Here is a 19,064-nt window from a genome sequence, read left to right as displayed (position 1 = left end):
AGTTTATTCTGCTTCATGTGCCCCACGTGAAAAGCATCACCACAAAACTATAAAAATCTGCCCATGCTGAAGTGATGCCTGCCCATATCCAGCCAGCAGACACACGCCAGCAGGGAAGGAGACCCCTGCTATAACCAAGGTACAGTTTCTCTGCCAGAAAATGGCTAAGATCATGTTTTTCAGCTAATTCTTCTTCCAGAAAGGAGCCCTTATCCTAGGTGGCTTCAGCTACGGGGCCTTTACCCTTTTGCGTTCCTGGAAGGAAAGCAAGCATCCTCCGCAATCTCAGAAACAAGACAAAAAACTCCACACTGAAGAGATTTTTCAGAAGCATTTATTTCACTGCTGATGCTGGGGCTGCAGGAGGCAACTGCTCACTGAGCTGCACTTCACTGCAGAAATGACATTCCCCTCAGTCACAATCCACGTATGGTCGGTGTCTGCTCCCTTTTCAGCACCTACATTACACAGACCTATGTCACCGAGACATTCACCTGCTAGGGACACCACTTTAAAGGATTAAAAATAATTATAATAATAAAGCAATCTACAAAATAACACTTAGAGGCATCATGCAGAAACAGACGATTTTAGACGATGTGGCAGCTCAGATTTACTACGTTTGTTGGTGGACCAGTGCGAATGGCTTCCCTGCCAGTCCAACGTGGTATGGAGCTGGAGAGCGTTCCCGGCAGGACAACAGCTCCTCGTTCCCTACCCAGTAGTAGGAAACACTTCCAGGTCACAGTTTATACTTCCAGAACTGCACAAGATTATTTGCTTGTAAAAGGTGCTGGAGAGTCCTGAAACTTCCTTCTTTGACACTGCCTGCTTCCTCCTGAGTGGCAGACACTGAGTGCAGAAGAGTGCCTGAGCTGTGGGGTTTCTTTTTTCTCCTTTTTTTAAATAAAAACAAAAGCTGACTGGTAAAATGTTATTCTTAGCACAGGTGGACCAAAAAAAAAAAAATTAAAAATAAAACCATCACATTACACTGGAAATATGAAGATTGGCCCATAAGAAATAAGAAGCTGTATACTACTGCCCCATAATGAGTTTTTCTTCACCTACAGTTTCAACTTCCCAAGTGAGGTAGGGAGAGGGTGACCACAGGGAAAAAAAGGTGGTGTTTCCAAAGGATTCCACCGTTGTAAAGTAATCCTTTTGAATCCTTCATGTAAAGTGTTCTTTAAGGAAACACTGCCTTTTCTTCACAACAACATTCAGAGTTTTGGTTTTTTTGGTTGTTCTCAGTGAGGGAAAGAGGGAGAAAGAAAACAAGCCTCCCAGAGATAAAATGCTGGCAGTTTTGGTACTTTTGGAAGGAAAGCATAGTTACAAAAGGCAAGGAAATAATGTAGCGAATCTGCAGATAGAAGGGAAAAATAGAGTGTGCTGACACAGTTTGCACTGTGCCCGCTCCCACAGCACTTGAATTACACCATCCTCTTCACATGGAAACATACTGTCATACACAACTGTCAGGAAAGTGGACACTTAGAAACCTGTAGTTTAATTTTGTAGGAATCAGTAACACAGAAGCCTTTCATTACCCCTCCTAGTATTAGACAGAATGTATTTTAAGGCATAATTTAACAACCATTTCTTCCTAAAGCAATTGAAAGTGTAATGAGCCAAGATGTCAGACACAGAAAACTCAACAATAGCTATTCTGACAGAGGTGAAAGCTATTATATGTACAGTGCAGTATCTGCCTTCAAACAGGGGTGTCTTGTCTTTAAAAAAAAAAAGAAAAATAACTGCAGACCCAGATTCTAAAAAAGCAAATGTTGCCAAGACAAGGAATGTTCATTAGAGTCCAGTTCCCACTAGAGCTACTCAACAGGAGGACATACAACGTGATTACGCTAAACCGCCCTGATTGACTGTTCCAGAGCGTGCCCCGGGAGGGGGGCAGAACTGTGGGAGGCCAAACTGTGCGGTTCCCTAGTGCAAACTGCCTCAGAGGAAAAGCCTGTAGTCAACAAGCCTTTACACCTATTGTTAGGCTTCACTGAGAGGTGTAGTAGTCAGGTGCCACCTAACAATTTCAGGACACTCCTGTGAAGGTGATGATCCTGTGTGGATTCTAATGCACATCCCCCGTGAACAGTGTCCTGCACACATACACCTGCCAGGCTACCGACTTTCCCTCTTGCACGATGGCAGCTGGCTCACAGCCACCAGAATCTCACATAGACAATCAGCATGATAAAAAACACAGCTACGGCCGCAAGTTTGGCGTAAGTAGAACGCATGTTCAGGTATTTTGCGTCCTGACGGTATTTCTTGGACAAACTGGACAAGTTGTTGGCCTTGGAATCAAGAGCTGTTAAAGGAAAAGGGGAGAGAAGTTAATCAAGGTTAACCCAGCCAGACGTTCTCCAAATGTTACATTAACTGTGCAAGTCTTTTCGGAGCAGCTGGAAGCGCAGCAGTTTCACAGGGCAGCACGCCCTGTGCCTATCTGCAGTGCCCTAGTGCTTGTCTTGCTGGGGCGAGAGCCGCCCAAGCTGGCGAGATGCTGGTCTCGCCTAAAAGCACCACTAACTGCCAGGTGCTTCAGGAGGCAACTGATCCAACTGAAACACCCACCAAGTCCATTGTTTTTCTCAGGAGGCTCAGGGATTCATAAGCCTTTCCCTCCAGTGTGCTCTACCCACCCAACTGACAGAGGGCACAAGGAACCACAGGCCAAGTATCAGCCGTTCCCTGTACCTGAAAGTGCTTCTCCTCGCTGTAAGACTTCCTCAATGTTGGCCACCATAATCCTCTGCACATCTTGCAGCTCTGTGTTGATGGAGCCCAGGTTCCTCCTCGCCCGACTATCAATGTAGAGCTTCTTGGTTTTCTGGATGTAGGTATCTGGAATGAGAGGGGGCAATCAGAGGGAACCTCACCTCACACAGAGCAGCCAGGCTGACAAAGGAGTAGGAGCACTGCTGAGACAGCCAGCAGGCTGCACGTAAATACTCACTGGAGTGAGGCCAAGAGACTTAAAGCAGGAAATATGAATCGAAGGACATTTACCATTTCCTTACCACTTCTCTTGTTCTATTCTCCTGCTCAAAACACCCATTTCTCTAGTGCCAAGAAGAGGCTGAACTGTGAACTCCACAGGCAAAGCTAGAGAGGATCCTGTGGTTGCTGCTCCTTCCCCAGCAAGAAGTTTCCTAACTAGGCACAAGGAGAAGGACCTCACCAAATTCAATGAAGGAATAGGGCCTGGAGACTGTTGGCACCTTCTTGCCATGCTGCTCATCAAACTCTGAATGTAAGTCTTCCAGATACGCAAAGGCCAGTTTCTTGGGGAATGTAGCTTCACAGAGGACCAGATAACACACTCCTTTCTCAATGATGTAGCTAGAAGAACAGTAGACAGAGCATTGATTAATCAATTTTGCACCCATCTTATCACACATCACCCTGCATACCTTTATTCCTAGGAGGCAATGAGAACTGGGTACAGGGAATTCCAGTCTGCCATGTCTGACTGAGGTACAAACCTTTCTACAAAGTAATGGCTTAGTTTTCTTTACCTAAAATAAATGTTCTTGTAGCCTCGGACTCTATACCTGTCCCAACAGCCCTGAACTTTGATTTAACTGGAACAAAGGTTGGCCTGTGAATATCACTAGTTTAACAAAATACCAGTAACAGAAGACTTGTAATTTTGGAATTTGCCATGGGTAAGTATGATTGCACTACCAGCTCTTCGGCTGCCATGGCAGGAGTTCCAAAACGTATGTTGAAACAGGAGCCGCTCTTGCTTTGCAATGCTGTTTGGTTTGTTCTGCAGCTGAAGGCGCAGGGAGGTCTCTGTTCTCCCCCTCCCACCACCCCATCCACATTGGATCTAATTTATGTTTCCTCACAGAGGCTTAGTGCTGACCTTGTTCCAGTGTGAGCTCCAGTGCCCCTGTCAGCACTGAGAACAGGGGCCTTTCATTATAACTCAGCTTAAAAGCCTACTGAAATAAGGAATAAGACAGAACCAATCTTGAGCTTATTTAGGCTTCACTTCAACTGCCTCCTGCTGCACTTTCCAAACTACATTTTCCTCCTCATTTGGCCAATAGGAAAACAAAGGCAACAATATTTCCACCAAAACCAAGGGAGAGTGGAGACAGTAGATAGCCTTGCATACATTTTTGAATGTTTATCTATATTATTCAGGGTGGAATTTAAATGCTGCTTTTATGTTGCTTTCCTTTGACTTTCTGCATAATGCCATTATGTAGCAGTCTAGTTAGCATAAAGATTAACAGTGTATTAAAGAATTGATCCAGTCTCAAGGGCACTGTAGTTAAATAGGTAGCTTAAAATTTTGTTAATAGCCACATGAGGCTTACAAAATGACTTTCCCTTCACACTGTTTTTCCAGATACCTCAACAGGTCTAAGTCCTTTGAATTAACCAGCCTCAACTTATTTTCTGGGCTCTGGAGTATCCACTTCTCCTGCCTCTATATGGCATGCGTGCAAATCCCACCAGCCTTCAAATAACAACTAATCCACCCCAACCAGAAGCAAGAAACTCCAGTTACTATAATCCATTCCATGAGTGCATCCCCAGAAGCTAATGCTTTTATTCTTTTGTATGTCCCTCAGTTTGGACTGCACCAGTGTGTAAGATTAATCCTGCAGCAGTACATCATGCCTCTGTTCTTCCCTTACCCTTGGAGACCTGCTTGACAACTTGGAGCTTCTACAAATCATCACCCATATCTTAATTTAGCCACTGTCATGATCAGCAGTATTTGAAAAAGTCTTTTGAAATAAGTAAAACTCATGTCAGACAGGAATTCTGGCAGTATTCCCCGAGAGCCAGAGCAGCACACTCAGGATGAGAGCAGCCCAAGGAACATCCCCATCAGTACAGCTCTGTTGTCTCTGCTTGGGCCAGCTGGTCCTGCTTGGAGCTCTCCAGCTGTATTTCTCACCTGCTTTTCTCCTGATGTGACATTGGACATGTTGGATTTAAAGCTGATCTGTCAGCATCAATGAGAGCAAGCACACCTCATTCTGACCCAGATAGAGATGATTTTGTCAGCCTCAGTTCAACAGCAGCGCAGAGTTCCTGCACAGTGGGGCTTCTCAGTTTTACACTCCACACTGACTGCTTGGCAGCACACAAGGGGCAGACCAGACGTTGCCGTTTGTCACTGCTAACTTCTGCACTCCAGATTTCCACATACTGAGTGTAGACAGCAGGTTTCTTATAAGTATCTTGCATCATTTTGAGAGAGCAGAGCTTTATCCTATTAAGAGTGGCAAAGGCCAAAGGTTGTTTTCAACATGACAGGTAACAGCCAATTCAGCCATTCACCAGCCAAAGGTCAGTCACTCACTGTGAGCAACGCAGGCTCCATCAGTGCTTCTGTACCTGAACAGCCATGTGCACCGAGTGCTGCCACTGAAAGGGTGACACAACTTTAAGTGTAAACATCACGTTTGACAGAAATCACTTCAGCGGTTGCAGTTTAAGCTTCACACTTCAGCAAGACTAGACTCATCTCTGAATCGATCAAGCTAAAAGCATTCAACACCACTCAGCAAGTTCAGCAATATCCTTAGCCATGCTTGTAACTCTCACACCACAAAATGCTCCGTCCTGGTTTGTGCTGCCCCTCAGCAGTCAGAACTCCGATGTGGCAGAAAAAACAGATGTGCTGAGTTAACAAACAGCATGGCCATCAGTCAGCATTATTTTAGACTAAATCTCAAACTCTCCCATTGCCTCCTCTTCCTGTACTGTTATCACAGGACTTTTCTAATCTGAAAGTGTTCTTTTTGTATAGGTCCTGCCTTCATGTCCCACCTTAAAAGAGGCAGAGGTAGCACTTGAGTGCTGTGCAGGAGCAACTGTCAATTCCTGTGGAACTTGTCTAGGGACTAACTCAACACAGAAGGAGAAACACTCCTTCCCCCGCCTATCTGTCCATCAGGTAACCTGCCTGTTTCTCCAAGACAGCTGTCAAAACATAAGCCTGCCCGAGTCCTCCCACCTTGTCAGAACCAGTGACATTACAGCCACCATTAAGAGGCTACAGTCTCCCGGGCCCTGTAAGTGGCACAACCGCCCCAGACATTGCTGTGCTTGTGCTGTGAAAGCAACACAAGAAGGGATTTACAAGGATCTACACGGACCCTAACCCAAAGCTTCACTGCCAGTACAGTTACCTCACTGTAGTGCTACACAAACTTTTAAAAGCAGAGATTTAAAATTCTATAAAGTTTTAACTTCCAGAAAGATGATGATGCAGAGTACCACTCTGCAGTTAACTCTAGCACCAACACCCAAACAGGAGATAGGGATGGCCAGACTACTTTAATCAGAGTCATCCTCTGACCACTATAACTCCCTATCAAAAGCAACCAGAAGCCAAGACGAAAAAAAAAAAAAAAAAAGCTTAAAACAACTCATCACTGTTATGATACATAAGCCAACCACAAGAGAAGTTGCCCTCAAAACATCACGGCTTTTGCCAAACACAGCCCTTCCAAAAAAACCCTGTTCATGTCTTTGCTTTTCACTGAATCTCTGAAGAAAAGGACTGGGCAGGAGATTTGCTAAAGGGCTCTTGTTTTAGAAGGAGAGACCTTAAGCAATCCTTGCCCTGCATCCAAGGCCATCTCCCACTCACACCACCAGAAACATATGCCTGGTCACCAGGGCTGGGGAATCAGGAGGGACCCCACTGCTGGCAGCGCAGCACCAGGGCCAAGCCTGGGAAAACTTGGCACATCACTGGCAAAATTGCACAACTCTGCCTTGGTGATCTCACATAGCAGCTGAACTCAGAAACCTCTAACACAGTTATTTCTACCAATAGCATAATCCTGACTCTTGACAAGATCTTAGGCTTGATTAAGTTCTCAGGCATTACTCTGCTAGGAAATCACATGTCATGTAAAGAAGCATTTCCTTTTCTCAAACATAAGCTTACGCTCCTGCCTTTCACTGACTGTCAGTTCTTCCTCCCTTGACTTGCCTTTCCAGTTCCCTTGCTATTGGTTAGGGAGTTAGGGTGTCTGACCTGCACCCTCTGTGAGTTTTCATTATTTTATATACAAGTTCCTCTGTTAGCATGCTACTGGAAAAAGCTAAAAGTGCTTTTAAGTTGAGAGTTTCCAAATAGTTTAGGAAGCGAGTTAAACACACCCAACATATTTGGCAACAATAAGACTGAATCTACAAGATGAGAGAAAACAGTTTGTCAGGTACTGAGGAAATAATAAAATAAAAAGAAAATGAGAGATGTTCCATGTGCTTATAATACACAAAGCTAGTGCACAAAAAAGTATGTGCTCATGGGACACAGAGAGAGGAAAATCTTGTGCCAGAGGAGCTCACAGTGGTAGTGCCAGAGTGTTTTTACTGAGGACATCTCTTTTTAAAAACCACAAAACTCAGGAAGCACTAACGGTATCTTAGAGGGCGCAAACAAATAGGAAAACCTTACAGGGAAAAGAACTTGCATTGTCTTCAGCAAAAGCAGAACTATGAACCTCACTGGAAAAGAAGTGCCAGGCACCAGTGCCAAGAAGTAACAACGCACATGCTCTCCCTTTCGAGCAGCTGTTACACGTCCGCAGCAGGGCTGACAGCTGAATAACTCACCCTCTCTCAGGCAGCCCAATTTCTAACTAATCCTCACCCCAACCCAAAAGCACCTTAGTTTATTTCCACGGCCCGTTCGCACATCACCCATCCAGATACTCACTGGAAAGCCATGGCTCCTGCCTCCAGCGTACACCTGGTGGGGGACTGCTCGTTCAGCTTGCGGAACAGCTGCTTCGCTTGGCTCTGGTACTGCTGCAGATCGCGGCCTGACTGAGAAGAGAGGACAGGCTGTTGTGCGCGGCTGCTGCCGGAGAAACACTCCCTGCGGGCAGGTAGGGGGGCTCGGGGGGGGGCCGGGCAGGCAGGGGGGTTCCGGGGAGGCCGGGGCTCAAGTCGAGGAGGAGCTGCACAGAGCCGTCTCCACACCCGCCACCACTGGGTGGGCAAAGCTTATGTAGGAGCCGCCTGGCCTGTGAGGAGGGAGTTTGTGTGGAGAGGGTTTGTGAGGAAAGGGTGCGAGGGCCTGGCTGGGCCGCCCCCCACGGACACACTGGGCCGGGCCCCCCCTCTGCGCGCCCCCTGAGCGCGCGCGGCCCCACCTGCTCGTCCTCCTGCATGGAGGCGGCGAGCGGCAGCCCGTCCGCCACACGGGCGATCATAGTGAGCAGCACCATCTCCGCGCTCCGCTGCGGCCCGTCAGCCGCCTGGCCCCGTCAGCCGCCCGCCCCTGCCACGGAGCTGGCCGGAAGCTGCCACCAGAACATCCGGCCCAACAGCCTCCAGCAGTACGGGCGCTTCCGGCCGCGAAGCAATAAACCGCCCGGGCGGCAACACGACCCATCACTGAGGGGCCGAAGGCGGCGAAGGAGCAGCAGAAACAGGCGCGGCTGCGTCCCCTTCCTGGCCACGCCCCCTCGACATGACCACGCCCCCTCGACATGACCACGCCCCCCGCACTGTAGTACCGCCCACAATAAAACCGCACCCCTCAAACTTTAGCCCCGCCCAATCCCCTGGCTCCGCCCCGCACGCTGCTGTAGCCCAGCCCCGCCGCGCCCCCCCACCCCCCCGCCACACGTGATCCCCCCCGCCGGGGCGGGGCGGCAGTGCAGGCGGCGGCGGCGGCCCGGTGGGCGCGCGCCAGGCCGGCAGCTATGGCGGCGGCGGCGGCGGAGCGGAGCCGCCTGAGCTTCCCGGGCGGTGCCGGGGCCCTGGGGCGCCCCGTGCCCATGAACCTCTTCGCGACCTGGGAGATCGACGGTTCCAGCCCGAGCTGCGTGCCCAGGTAACGGCGGGCGGCCCCGTCCCCTCCAGCGGGGCCAGACCCCGGGGCCTGGCGGTTGGGCTCGGGTCCCCGCGGGTCCCAGGGTTGGGAGGCCTGACCCCGGCCGCCAGGTCCCAGGGGCTGCTTCTTCACCCCACTTTCCCCTTAGCTTTGCGGTCTTCCCTTCAGTTTTAGGGTCCCTTTCCCCCATTTTGGGGTGTCCCCCCATCATTCTTTCCGCAGTGATGGGCAGGGCTCCCAGTACCCTGCAGGGGATGTTGGGCTGGATGGGGGGGTGCAAGGACCGTGCGAAGGCGCCCTCCAACCCTCAAAAGGGAGTGGGTGCTGCCCTCTGCACCAAGTCTTTGAGGGGATTACCATGTGCCCTCCAAAAGCTTGGCATGGGGTGTGTGTTGGTGTCAGGATTTGGGGTGTCCTGCTTCTTTTTACAGCGGGTTGTGCTCCCCGTTCCCCACCATCTGGTGCGGGGTGTCCTGCCGGCGGGGCTTTGCCTGCTAAATGCCCCACATCACCTGCTTTGAGGTGGGCGTCAGTTTCTCCTGGTCAGTTTCTCTCTGTTTTTTCACCCCTTCCCAGTCCCTAACCTTTCCCGGCCACTGGTGTGTGCACATAAACACACAGTAGCATCCCTGCCTCTGCTTCTTTTAGGCTGCATTGGAGGGATCCTTTTTTGTTCTTATAAAATGTGTGCTTTTCAAGTTTGGCTTTAACAGAACACCTTTGAGGATTTAAAAACATGGAAGATGAATCTTTGACGAGATCCTCTTTCTCTTTTTATTTTTTTAATGAGGACACAGCAAGGGAGTAAAAAGGGAACAGAGTCATCGGCCTGACCTCGCAGGAATGTACAGCTTTGCAAGCTTTACAAACCCCCCAAATCCCTCTGGCTTCTGCACCATCCAGATAGCAGGTTGGACTTGATGGGTATGCCCCTGTCTTGGAAGGCTAGCAGCTTGCTCATGGGGGTAGTAACTATCTTAGCTTAAACATTACCCACAGTCAAAGTGGTCTAACATGGTGGGCCAGAAGATAGTATGGGGTAGAAAAAACCGAGGTCCTGCAATTGCAGATAATCTTGGTTTATTACAGCTTATCTCTGCTGGCAGCACCTTGGAGTGTGTGCTGGGCAGCAGCTTTCTCCACTTGTATCTTGTTTAGCCTTTCTTCTCTGCAGCAAGAGGCCTTGGAAGGGGAATAGCACCCAGGGGAATGTGCCCCTCTTCAAGAAGTTCCTTTGCTACAGAAGGAGTTGGGAGGAGCTGGAGGAGCAGTTGGTGCACTTTTGATTTTTGTGCTGGATTCCAGTGCTGTTTGCGTTGACCCTGGAGGCCTTCTTGTAATGCTGTTTCAAAAGCTGTTCTCTCCATTGCACCCTTGACTACAGGAAGGCAGTTGGATTTCCATTTCATCCAACCTCATAACAGTGCCTGTTAAATAAAAAACCAAATGTCTGTCGCTGTCAAGGACTTTTAGTTCTGCATTATCATTTATGCTGATACTTGCAGATCTGAAAACGACCTCACAACATAGCTGCTTGTTTGCAAATCTGTAGTTGACCAGAAAATGTGGTGCAAGGACACTGGCCCTGCCTTGATGTGATAGAGCGTGGCAATGCATCTGCACAAGACTTGACGTTTAGGGTGGGTCCTGGGTGCTTTAACTGTGTTGGGCAGCAGATTGCAGGCAGCTGGTCCAGGTGCCTGGGGGAATCTAGGTGATGCAAAGGGCCTGTGGGTATCTGGGCAGGTAGGGACGAGCTGGGGCTTGAGGGAGAAATTTTGGAGTCAAGCTGTGAAGCATGGGCTGGTGAAAGTGCTCAGATTGTGTGTTCTGAGGCAGCCATGAGAGGACTGGGGAAATTGGGACTCTCTATAGGAACACAGGTTTTGTGTGAGGGAGTTTGTGGGTAGCAGTGGGTCCTTCTGTTTTGAGCACTGTTGTTGCCATCACCTTTGCTTGCTGTTCCTGGGTGCCCTTTTCTTCTCAAGCCCGAGGGGGTATGCGGACATGCAGCTGCTGCACCTGCTGCCCAGGTCTTTCTGTGGCCCCACGTGGGTGGGCAGGCGTGCAGGGGCTGCGTACGGGGTGCAATGTGTGGCAGGTCTGCGGTTGTAGCTGTGGGTGCCAAAGTGTGATTTGCTAATCAGAAGCGAGTCGAGCAGCCGCGGTGGCAGCTGCTGCAGCGCTTTTGATGTGATCGCGCGGTGAGGTGTGTGCTGCGCTGCCGGCGCCGGGCACGCGGGGAATTCTGAAGCAGCAGCTGGGCTGCAGAGCCTGGACACTCGATTCTGCTGTTTCTAATCATTTTACATCGTGTCTTGTGATGCTACAGCAGGTCCATGCTTTGCATTTCATTACAGGCTTTGCAGCAAACCTCTATCAGAGAATGCAGGAGTTTGAAAACCTTTAAGTTCTACTGTTGCCTCTGTATTTTGGGTTCATACTGTAATGATTTTTCTTGTGGTGCAACAGTATCTAAGATTCTTTGTTTTAAAGCAAGAGAGCCTGGGATGAAAACTCTTCTGCAGGGGAAACAATATTTAAAATGAGATTGTTGTTTGAGAAGACATCTGTGGGGACATGGGAGGAGGATGTGGAGGAGAGTGGGCCTTGGTGTGTGGTCAGGCACTGTGGAATTGGGGATGTGGTGTGTGCTTCCCAGATGGTGCTTGGGAGCTGGGCCCTGGGACTAAATGCTGCTCTTCAACAAACTCTTCTTTGGCAGGTGATTTACTGAAAACCCATTCAACTTCGGGGGGGTGTTAGTAAAATCTGGAAGGCTGCCTCAGTGTGTCCATGGAGGTCCCTTGTGTGAAAAGGCTGTCTCAAAACGTAAGGAAGAATAATAGTGAAGAGTTATAGTGTTGTTCTGCATTTGTGTGGCTTGAGTGAAACACAAGGGTAGGTGAAGTTTTGCACTTGCAGTCATCTCCATTTCTCTTCTGCCATTCAAATAAATTATTTTCTTACTTCTTTCTTCAGCACATGCAGCTCCTGGGGGTTTTGACCTATCGTAGTTCTTCTGAAATGCAAGTACTTTCTTTTAGTCATCCCAGAAAAGTGACTCAAACTGTTTCACTATCTGGGTGTAACTGCTACATACCAGAAGGGAGATATGCCTACCTTTTTCTGCTGTTTCTTTCTTCTGTTCATTGAAATATTTTCCTTTGTGGGAGGTTACATTATGTAAAGTTCTACCTACTACCTGTAAAAACTGAGAGTAGTCTTCTTGCCACTTGACTGTGATAGAGTCAAAACTTTTCCTTCTGTTTCCTTGCACTGAAAAGTAAGAATTACTTGGGGAAGGTTGGGTTTTGTTCTTTTTTCTTCTTTCCAGTCTTTTGATGAAGCTATGGGTGTGAATGGCAGGATGCAATGCCATCCTGTCCTGAAGAAGCCCCATGAGGAGACAACAGCATGGGGAGGCTGTCTAAAGAAAGAGTGGTCCTGGGGGGAAGGCTTTGCTGGAAGGGGGTGTGCTGGAGCAAGAGAAGGTGATGGTTGGTGGTTCTGTTCAGAATGGGTTTTGTTATAGGCTGCTGCCTTAATTGTCACATACTTGAAAATGTTTTGAACTGTGGAGTGTATTGAGACCAAACTGCACATGAAGCAGATGTGACCTGGTGTCCCTTGGAGATACAAAGAAAGCTGTGGAGCAGACCTGAGAAAAGATGGTGCTGCAGTTCTAAAGCTGCCTTAGCGTTTCACATGCCAGCTTGCCTCTGTAGCTTGTCTGCTGGCTGAGGAAACATGAAGGGAATCCACACACATACCCTGAACTGGAACAGGAGGTTGCCGATGCAGGGATGTTACTGCTCAGTGAGCTGTGGGATGTCCTCACAACACATGGACTTTCACACCAGCCCTGGTGCGGACATCCCCAGGGGCAATGGAAACTGATTGGGGTGAGGCTGTGGATTCACAGCAGCTGAGTGGATCATGCTCATGCACCAGGCAGCCTGTTCCTCGCCCTGTGCCAGCTCCCAGCTTCTGATCTTTCTCTGTTGGTTTTCTGTAGGTTAATGAGTTGCAGTGGTTTGCAGAGGAGTCTGTGAGCATGCAAAGATGATGGCATGGATATGTGACCATGAGGGACGCAGTGAGGACTGCTGAGGCATGGAGCTACTCCAGCAAGCTGCACGTTTGCATCCCTGCATAGTGTTAATTCCACTCAGAAAGGAGGGGAGAGGCTTTCCCTCTTGATACGACGATGCGTACCCACACTGGGAACAGGAGCTCCACTTGCCTAGTGAAGGTGTGCTCTGGCCTGGCTTGAACAATGGCAACTATGTGCTGTATTGGCAGAGAAAGGTGGACAACTTGCTAGAGTAATGATTATGATCAGGTGATCCTACATAAATAGAAATGCTGATTAATTCAGGTAGGGAGAAATGTTAAGTTAAATGTGTCTTAACCTCATGATCTGTTGGTATATTAGTGTTTAGGAGAGAACTCTTGTTAGTTCAGATAACTGCTGGCACATGCGTTGCGAGCTGATGGTAGATTTTTAGTACATTTGGAACTAGGAAAATGTCTAATTACTCAGATGACTAGGTATGCTTCAGAAGTGCTTATTTGGAGGCTTTGTTTTGACTTTGTTTGAATAGCACAGAATGCCAAACATTTTACCACTGAAGGAAACTGAATACAAATGAGCGCACAGGATAGGCTTTAAAAAAATGGCCAAAGCAATGTTGAATATTTGAGGTGCATGAGGAAAAGCATTCACAGCTGAGTAATGGAGAAGAAATGCTTGGGCTAAAGTGCACTGGGCAGAACCAACCCCTTTATTCTTAGAGCCAGGAGATCTGATTTCTCCTCCAAAATCTTCATGGAAGATAACAAGACCAAAATAACATTACTTCAGGCAAGATCAAGTGATCCCTTAGTGCTTCCATTGTAAATACTACCACAGCAGTTACCAAGTTTGTCACTGTGTATGACACTACTAAATGTAATTTGGGCTCTTGTGTTCAGTGGAAGAAAAATTCTGTCCAGACGCTGAGTGGTTTGTTGAAGTCAAACTTCCAGTTAAACTTATTTTTAGTCATCTGGGCTGATATCAGGTGAAGCTTGTGTATGTTGAGAACAGTTCTGAAAAAGTCTTAAAATCTCAAGGCTGCTAGAAAAAGGTCTCTGGATGGGGCTGTGCATGGTTTTTGTCTGGATGCCTTGCACATACCCAGTGCGGAAGGGTACTGGGAGTGGAAGGAAAGGGCTGCTCTTTCAAAGGGCGTCTTTTCTTGCCTTCCACCAAGTGAAGGTGCTCCAGGGATCTTTTCCATGTGTTTCCCAGCAGGTCTGGCCCCTGCTCCTGCAGCCCTGTGTGGCAGGAGGTGATCCTGCAGCTGCTTCTCCAGGAAATAAAAGCTCTGTCAAGTGTCGATACTCCCACTTTTCATCAGCTCTGAGCCTGCAGATGATTTCTGTGGCAAGCTTGTGGGTGTATCAAATTAGCTATGAAATGATTTGCATAATAGATTAATCAACCAGCAACAAAACATCCCTCTTTTCTGCCAAGAAAAGAAAAACAACTACTCAGCTGTTACAAGAGGCCATTATGTTCCTTGCAACCCTTAATCTTTCTTTTTCCAAGAGCACTTCATGTTTTGGGCTCGCACAGGAAGCTGGCCTGCTCACCACCTTGATTTGCGTCACATCTTGGCAGCTTTTTAAAATTCTTTTGCGCCAAATTTTGCCACCATTATGGTGACCTTCTAGGGAGGGTATTTCCTATGGAATTGGTGGCCAGCTGCCAGACAAATCTCTATTGCCAGGTCCTCCATTAGCCTTCTCTTTTCCGTTGACTTACTAAAGAGGGTGAAATTCTTCCGGGCCCCTTGTGCTCCTTCAGAAATATCCCATTTCCCTGGAAATTGGGGACTGGGGGGCCTCGGAGAACATGAAACTGTGGGTGGGCAGGAACTGGTCACTGTATTTTGTTTTTCCTGTGTTTCTATGTCTCTGTGAGCTGGCAATACACATTTCTTAAGCTGTATAGTCCCCGTGGCTCCAGACATGACATCCGTGTATCCTTTCTTGGTCAAAGAATGCCACCTCTCAAAAAGAGAGTTTTAGTCCGAATGGATCCTAATGTGCAGATGATAAGAGGCTTAACCACCTAATTGAATGTGATAGTGTGAAGCTTCTCTCATGATGAGGTTTAATTGGATTATAGTACTGTACAGTGCTGTAGAGGCTTGCAGGGCATGCAGCCAGCTTCACAAGGAGAGAGTGGATCCTTGTTAATCGCCCATTTGTTTAAAACAATTAATTGCCTGGAGAGCTCTGGGCATGGAGCAGGCAGCAGCCCTGGAGAAGGGCTTCCTCAAAAACCGCACAGGTGGACCCTCTCCGTGTGTCAGTGCAACTGCATTAGAGGGTCTGCAAAACTGCCTGATGAGCCCAAGTCTGGGGAAAGGAGGAGGGGACGTGCTCCCTATGTTTGGAAAAGTAGATTTGTGGGCTCTCTTGTGCTGGTGCCTGGAAGCGGTTTCCTCCTCTAGAACCACTTCAGCCTTTCCTGCAGCACTTTGCGTGACCATGTCACTTGCCACAAGCTGTGCCTCGCTTCTGAGGTGGCCTTGCTTGTTCCTTCTCATCCAACAGCTGTGAGTCTGCAAGGCAGTCTGGCTTCAAGTGCAGTTTCTTGCAGGACAATAACTGGTTTTGTTCAGGAGCTCAAATGCTGATGTTGAACCTCCCCAGCTACAGTGGGAAAGCAATCTAATTTTTGAAGGATGCAGCAAAAATAAAAATCGGAGCAGCCTGTTTGCTTGATGGAGGCTCTCGTGCATATGAACTGGAGCTGCGGTGTGCAGGGCAGGACGTGCGGTGCTGCTTGCCTGGCTCAGGGTGCTGCACGGTGTTTGCTGCACCTTTGCAGCACCCGTGTTTTGGATGCAGCTCCTGGAGGCTGTGGGCTTTGTGGCAATCCCTGCCTGAAATGCAGGGTGGCTGTTCTTGGGAGTTTTTGCATTGAAAGAAAGAATGTTTGGTTTACAGATTATTTCAAAAGAGTTTGAAATCTTCATGGTTGCTCAGATCTTATTTCAGAGGAGTTGTCAAGGAAAATAGGATTTGTTCTCCTGTAAGCAGGCAGACTAGCATAAAATATTAACTTTGATGTTGTGTGCATTGTGCTCCCCATCCATAGCTTCTGTGCTGGTTTGGAGAGTTAACTGTTTGTCTTGTAGATGTTTGAACGTGCTGGGAAGTGTCCCCAAGGATGGCGTGTGCCATTTGGGCTGGGAACAGCACTGGGACACTGGGAGGTTTCGATCAACTCACCCAGTTTTCTGCAGCAGTTGGTCCAAACTGTATTAAAGTGAAATAAAGAAATGTAATCGCTTTGCTTTTGCTAGGAAATAGTAGTTTAGCCATCTTTTCCCTTGTGCTTCAAGATGTGTGGGATTTCTGCCCCCTGCAGCTCTATTTTGGTCTAAAACCAAAACAACTCTCCTCTACTGGTCGTTCATCTTTTTGGGCAGTTGTGTGCTCTGGAGCTTGTAAGAAATCAGTGGAAGGGAGTAGGGGAGAGAGAACACGGTTGTTTAAACAAAACCTGCACAAGCTTACAGGTTGTCTTGGGCCTTGGGGAAGTGGTTTATTTTGTTCTAAAAAGAAGCAAACAAACAAAACCCCCTGGTGATCCAGTATGTGTTGCCAGGGCTGGGGAGAGATGGAGGTTTGAAGGTGTGAGGCTGTAAAGACTGATCAAGTGTGTGCCTGTGTGCAGGGTGAAGGGAAATATGGTTTTACCACTCAGTAAAGTACTTTATTTTGCTGTTAAAAATCTTCTGAAGAAAGACACTGTCTCCTTCCATCAGATCCTTTGATCTGTTAAGCTTGACTGTTCAAAAATCCTTCCCTACTCTTTATTTTTCTACAAAGCCACTGCAGTGTGAGGGCTTGGAAATGCTCTTTTCTGCTGGTACGTAAATGTCATGTGCAGGAAAGAGATTTCTAAAGGAATCTTCACCTCTGCAGTGAAACACATGGAGGGCTACAAATGGAAACATGGGAAGACCCTGGAGCTCATAATGTAGTTCTGGCCTGTGTTTCAAGGGTTTCTAGTGCAGGGCTCTCATTAATGGCCAAAATGAGCTGGAGTGTGCACATACGCTTCTCTGGTATGTGTTTCCCAACAGGCACTAGGCCAGATCTAGATATAGAACAGAGAATAAACCCCATCAAGAGATTCTTAGGAAGCCTTATCTATATATAGTCTATATAAGTCTGTATCCCCTTTCTGCTGAGAGGATGATCTCTGCCTGGGGAACATGGTTAATGCAGATACACCCAGAACCAGGCGAAGGCCCACAAGTATCACATTGCCGCATCCATTGTGAGCGATCCCTGATGTGTCGTGGCTCCCACTGCAGCACGTTGTGGTGGGGAGATCTGTGCTGAGGGCCCCAGCTGCACCGTGCCGTGTCTGTGCTGCTGTGACAAGCTGGTGACACACTCTTGTGCCCAACGAGGCTCATACTCTGCAGGAGCACACAGCAGCTGCTGGCTGGAGGGACCAGCTGCTGGGGCTGGGGCACGTCCTTCACGTGGAGCTGATGCTGCCTGCGCCTTTGGAGCATGTTGGAGTGTTGGGCGCTCTCATTAAAGCGGTGAGATCACAGCTTTGGAGTGAATTGTCATGAAACAGCTCTTGTAAGGCCTTTATGCCAGTGAAATTGCCTTTCTGGTTGCCTGCCAGGGTGTACCATGAGAGGAACCTGCAGGAAACTGCTCCTTCTCCTAGAATGACAAACAATTTGCAGCGCTCAGCCCACCTGCTTCATCCTAATGCAGGAAAAAATGCAGCAGGTGGCTTAGATCAGAAGCAGGAACACATAGCGAGGTGGACAAGGCTGCCTTTTCACACAGCAGTGTGGTCTTCTATTAATTTGTATGGGGGTGCAGTTTCACAATTAGGATGTCTGAGGCTGTTCCCAGCCAGCCTTCCTCTTTGTGTAGTACAGAACTTCTTCCAGCTAGTGCACCACTGGGTTTCATAGCTGTCCTGGCAGCTGCTAAAGGCCAGCAGTGAAGGAGCACAACCTTCTTTCTACTGCAGAGAGTTCGCTGCCCACCTGGCATTTTGCAGTGCATCCTGAAGCTCAAGTAGTGAGGGCCTGGAGAGCTTTGTACCACCTTGAAGTGTTGATCTGTGAATATCTCGTGAGGCTATGTTGGACCTGCTTGGAGTTATGGCTGCTCTTTGGATGCATTTGGCTCTCAGATTGGGGATTTAGGTCTTTCTTTTAAAAAGAGCAGTCGTGTTTTCTACACTGAAGAGGCTGATTCCTTTCTCATGTCTTTTAAGGTCTGTCAGTGTAATTCTTAACCCTGTTCAGGCTGGAAGCTTGACAAGACATACTCTGCCTTTCATAAGCCCATGAAAGTCATGGGGCTGTTGGAGGACATCTCCTCACACACATTTTTACAAATATAGCAGGATCGTTTGAGGTCAGTCCGTCTTGAGTTTCTTCAGGGAGAGCACACTTCAGCTGGAGGCTGTGCCCGAGCTAGATCTGACTGCCTCTGGAGGGGCTGTTCTGAAAATGAGTGTCTGTAATGTGCGGTCTAATCTCAAGACAATCGTGCAAACTTTCCAGCTCATCAGATACGCCTGCAGAATATTTATTTCATCTCGTCGCTTGTGTCCTGATTTCACAGCTGCCTAAACTGTGTGAACTTGGTGGTTTGTAATGGGGACAGGGGCATCACCATTCTCACCAGAGCAATTGTAATACTCATTTCTCAACTGTGGGGAGCCGGCATTGGGTTCCCAACTTTTTTGCCATTCCATCTGTGCAGTGAGTAGCTGTGGGGGTACGACACCAAGTATTTAGCAGTCCTTTGCCTGTTACCGCAAAGCGCTAATAGCTCTCTCGCGGAAGAGCCCTTTCTCAGAGACTTGTGGAGCTGTGCGTGCTGCCCTGACACTCCACAGGTGATGTTGTAGTGAGGTTTGACCAGCTCCTCAGAGGCTTATGTGTCTGGTGGCTCTCTGTGACCTGCCTGCTTGGGCTGCAGCTTGCCACCACCTCCTGCCTTGTGCCAGTGTAAGTGTTTGAGAGCTCACCTGGTAAAGAGGAGCAGGGCAGAATTTGGGGAGTAGAGGTGGGTTGTGTTTCAGTTGGATCCATTCTCTGCTCTGCTGCGTGATTGTCCAAATGGCTGCGCAGGCAGAGCGTGTGGGATGGGGACAGAGCAG

General features: G+C 48.3%; 2 protein-coding genes across 7 annotated transcripts in view; one reads left to right on the top strand and one right to left on the bottom strand.

Moving 5' to 3' along the window:
* Positions 1-333: 333 nt before the first annotated feature.
* Positions 334-8,407, bottom strand: SEC22B (SEC22 homolog B, vesicle trafficking protein). The gene is made up of 5 exons (XM_080348942.1): positions 8,166-8,407; positions 7,727-7,836; positions 3,203-3,363; positions 2,719-2,865; positions 334-2,329 (listed from the first exon to the last, which is right to left on the bottom strand). The coding sequence occupies exons 1-5, from the start codon at positions 8,238-8,240 to the stop codon at positions 2,175-2,177; spliced, it is 648 nt and encodes a 215-aa protein (XP_080205068.1). The 5' UTR covers positions 8,241-8,407; the 3' UTR covers positions 334-2,174.
* Positions 8,408-8,699: 292 nt separating this feature from the next.
* Positions 8,700-19,064, top strand: part of PACS2 (phosphofurin acidic cluster sorting protein 2) — a 100,478-nt gene continuing 90,113 nt past the window's right edge. For all 6 annotated transcript variants that reach the window (XR_013922406.1, XM_080348425.1, XM_080348424.1 and 3 more), the window contains exon 1: positions 8,700-8,851. Coding sequence is in view for 5 of the 6 variants with exons in the window: in XM_080348425.1 (XP_080204551.1) it covers positions 8,721-8,851 (131 nt within the window). In the remaining variant the exon portion in view is untranslated. The remainder of the gene's footprint in view (positions 8,852-19,064) is intronic.

This window comes from Nesoenas mayeri (genome assembly GCF_963082525.1).
Source record: "Nesoenas mayeri genome assembly, chromosome: 8".
Taxonomy (NCBI): Eukaryota; Metazoa; Chordata; class Aves; order Columbiformes; family Columbidae; genus Nesoenas; species Nesoenas mayeri.
This window is presented reverse-complemented; position numbering and strand designations above follow the sequence as displayed.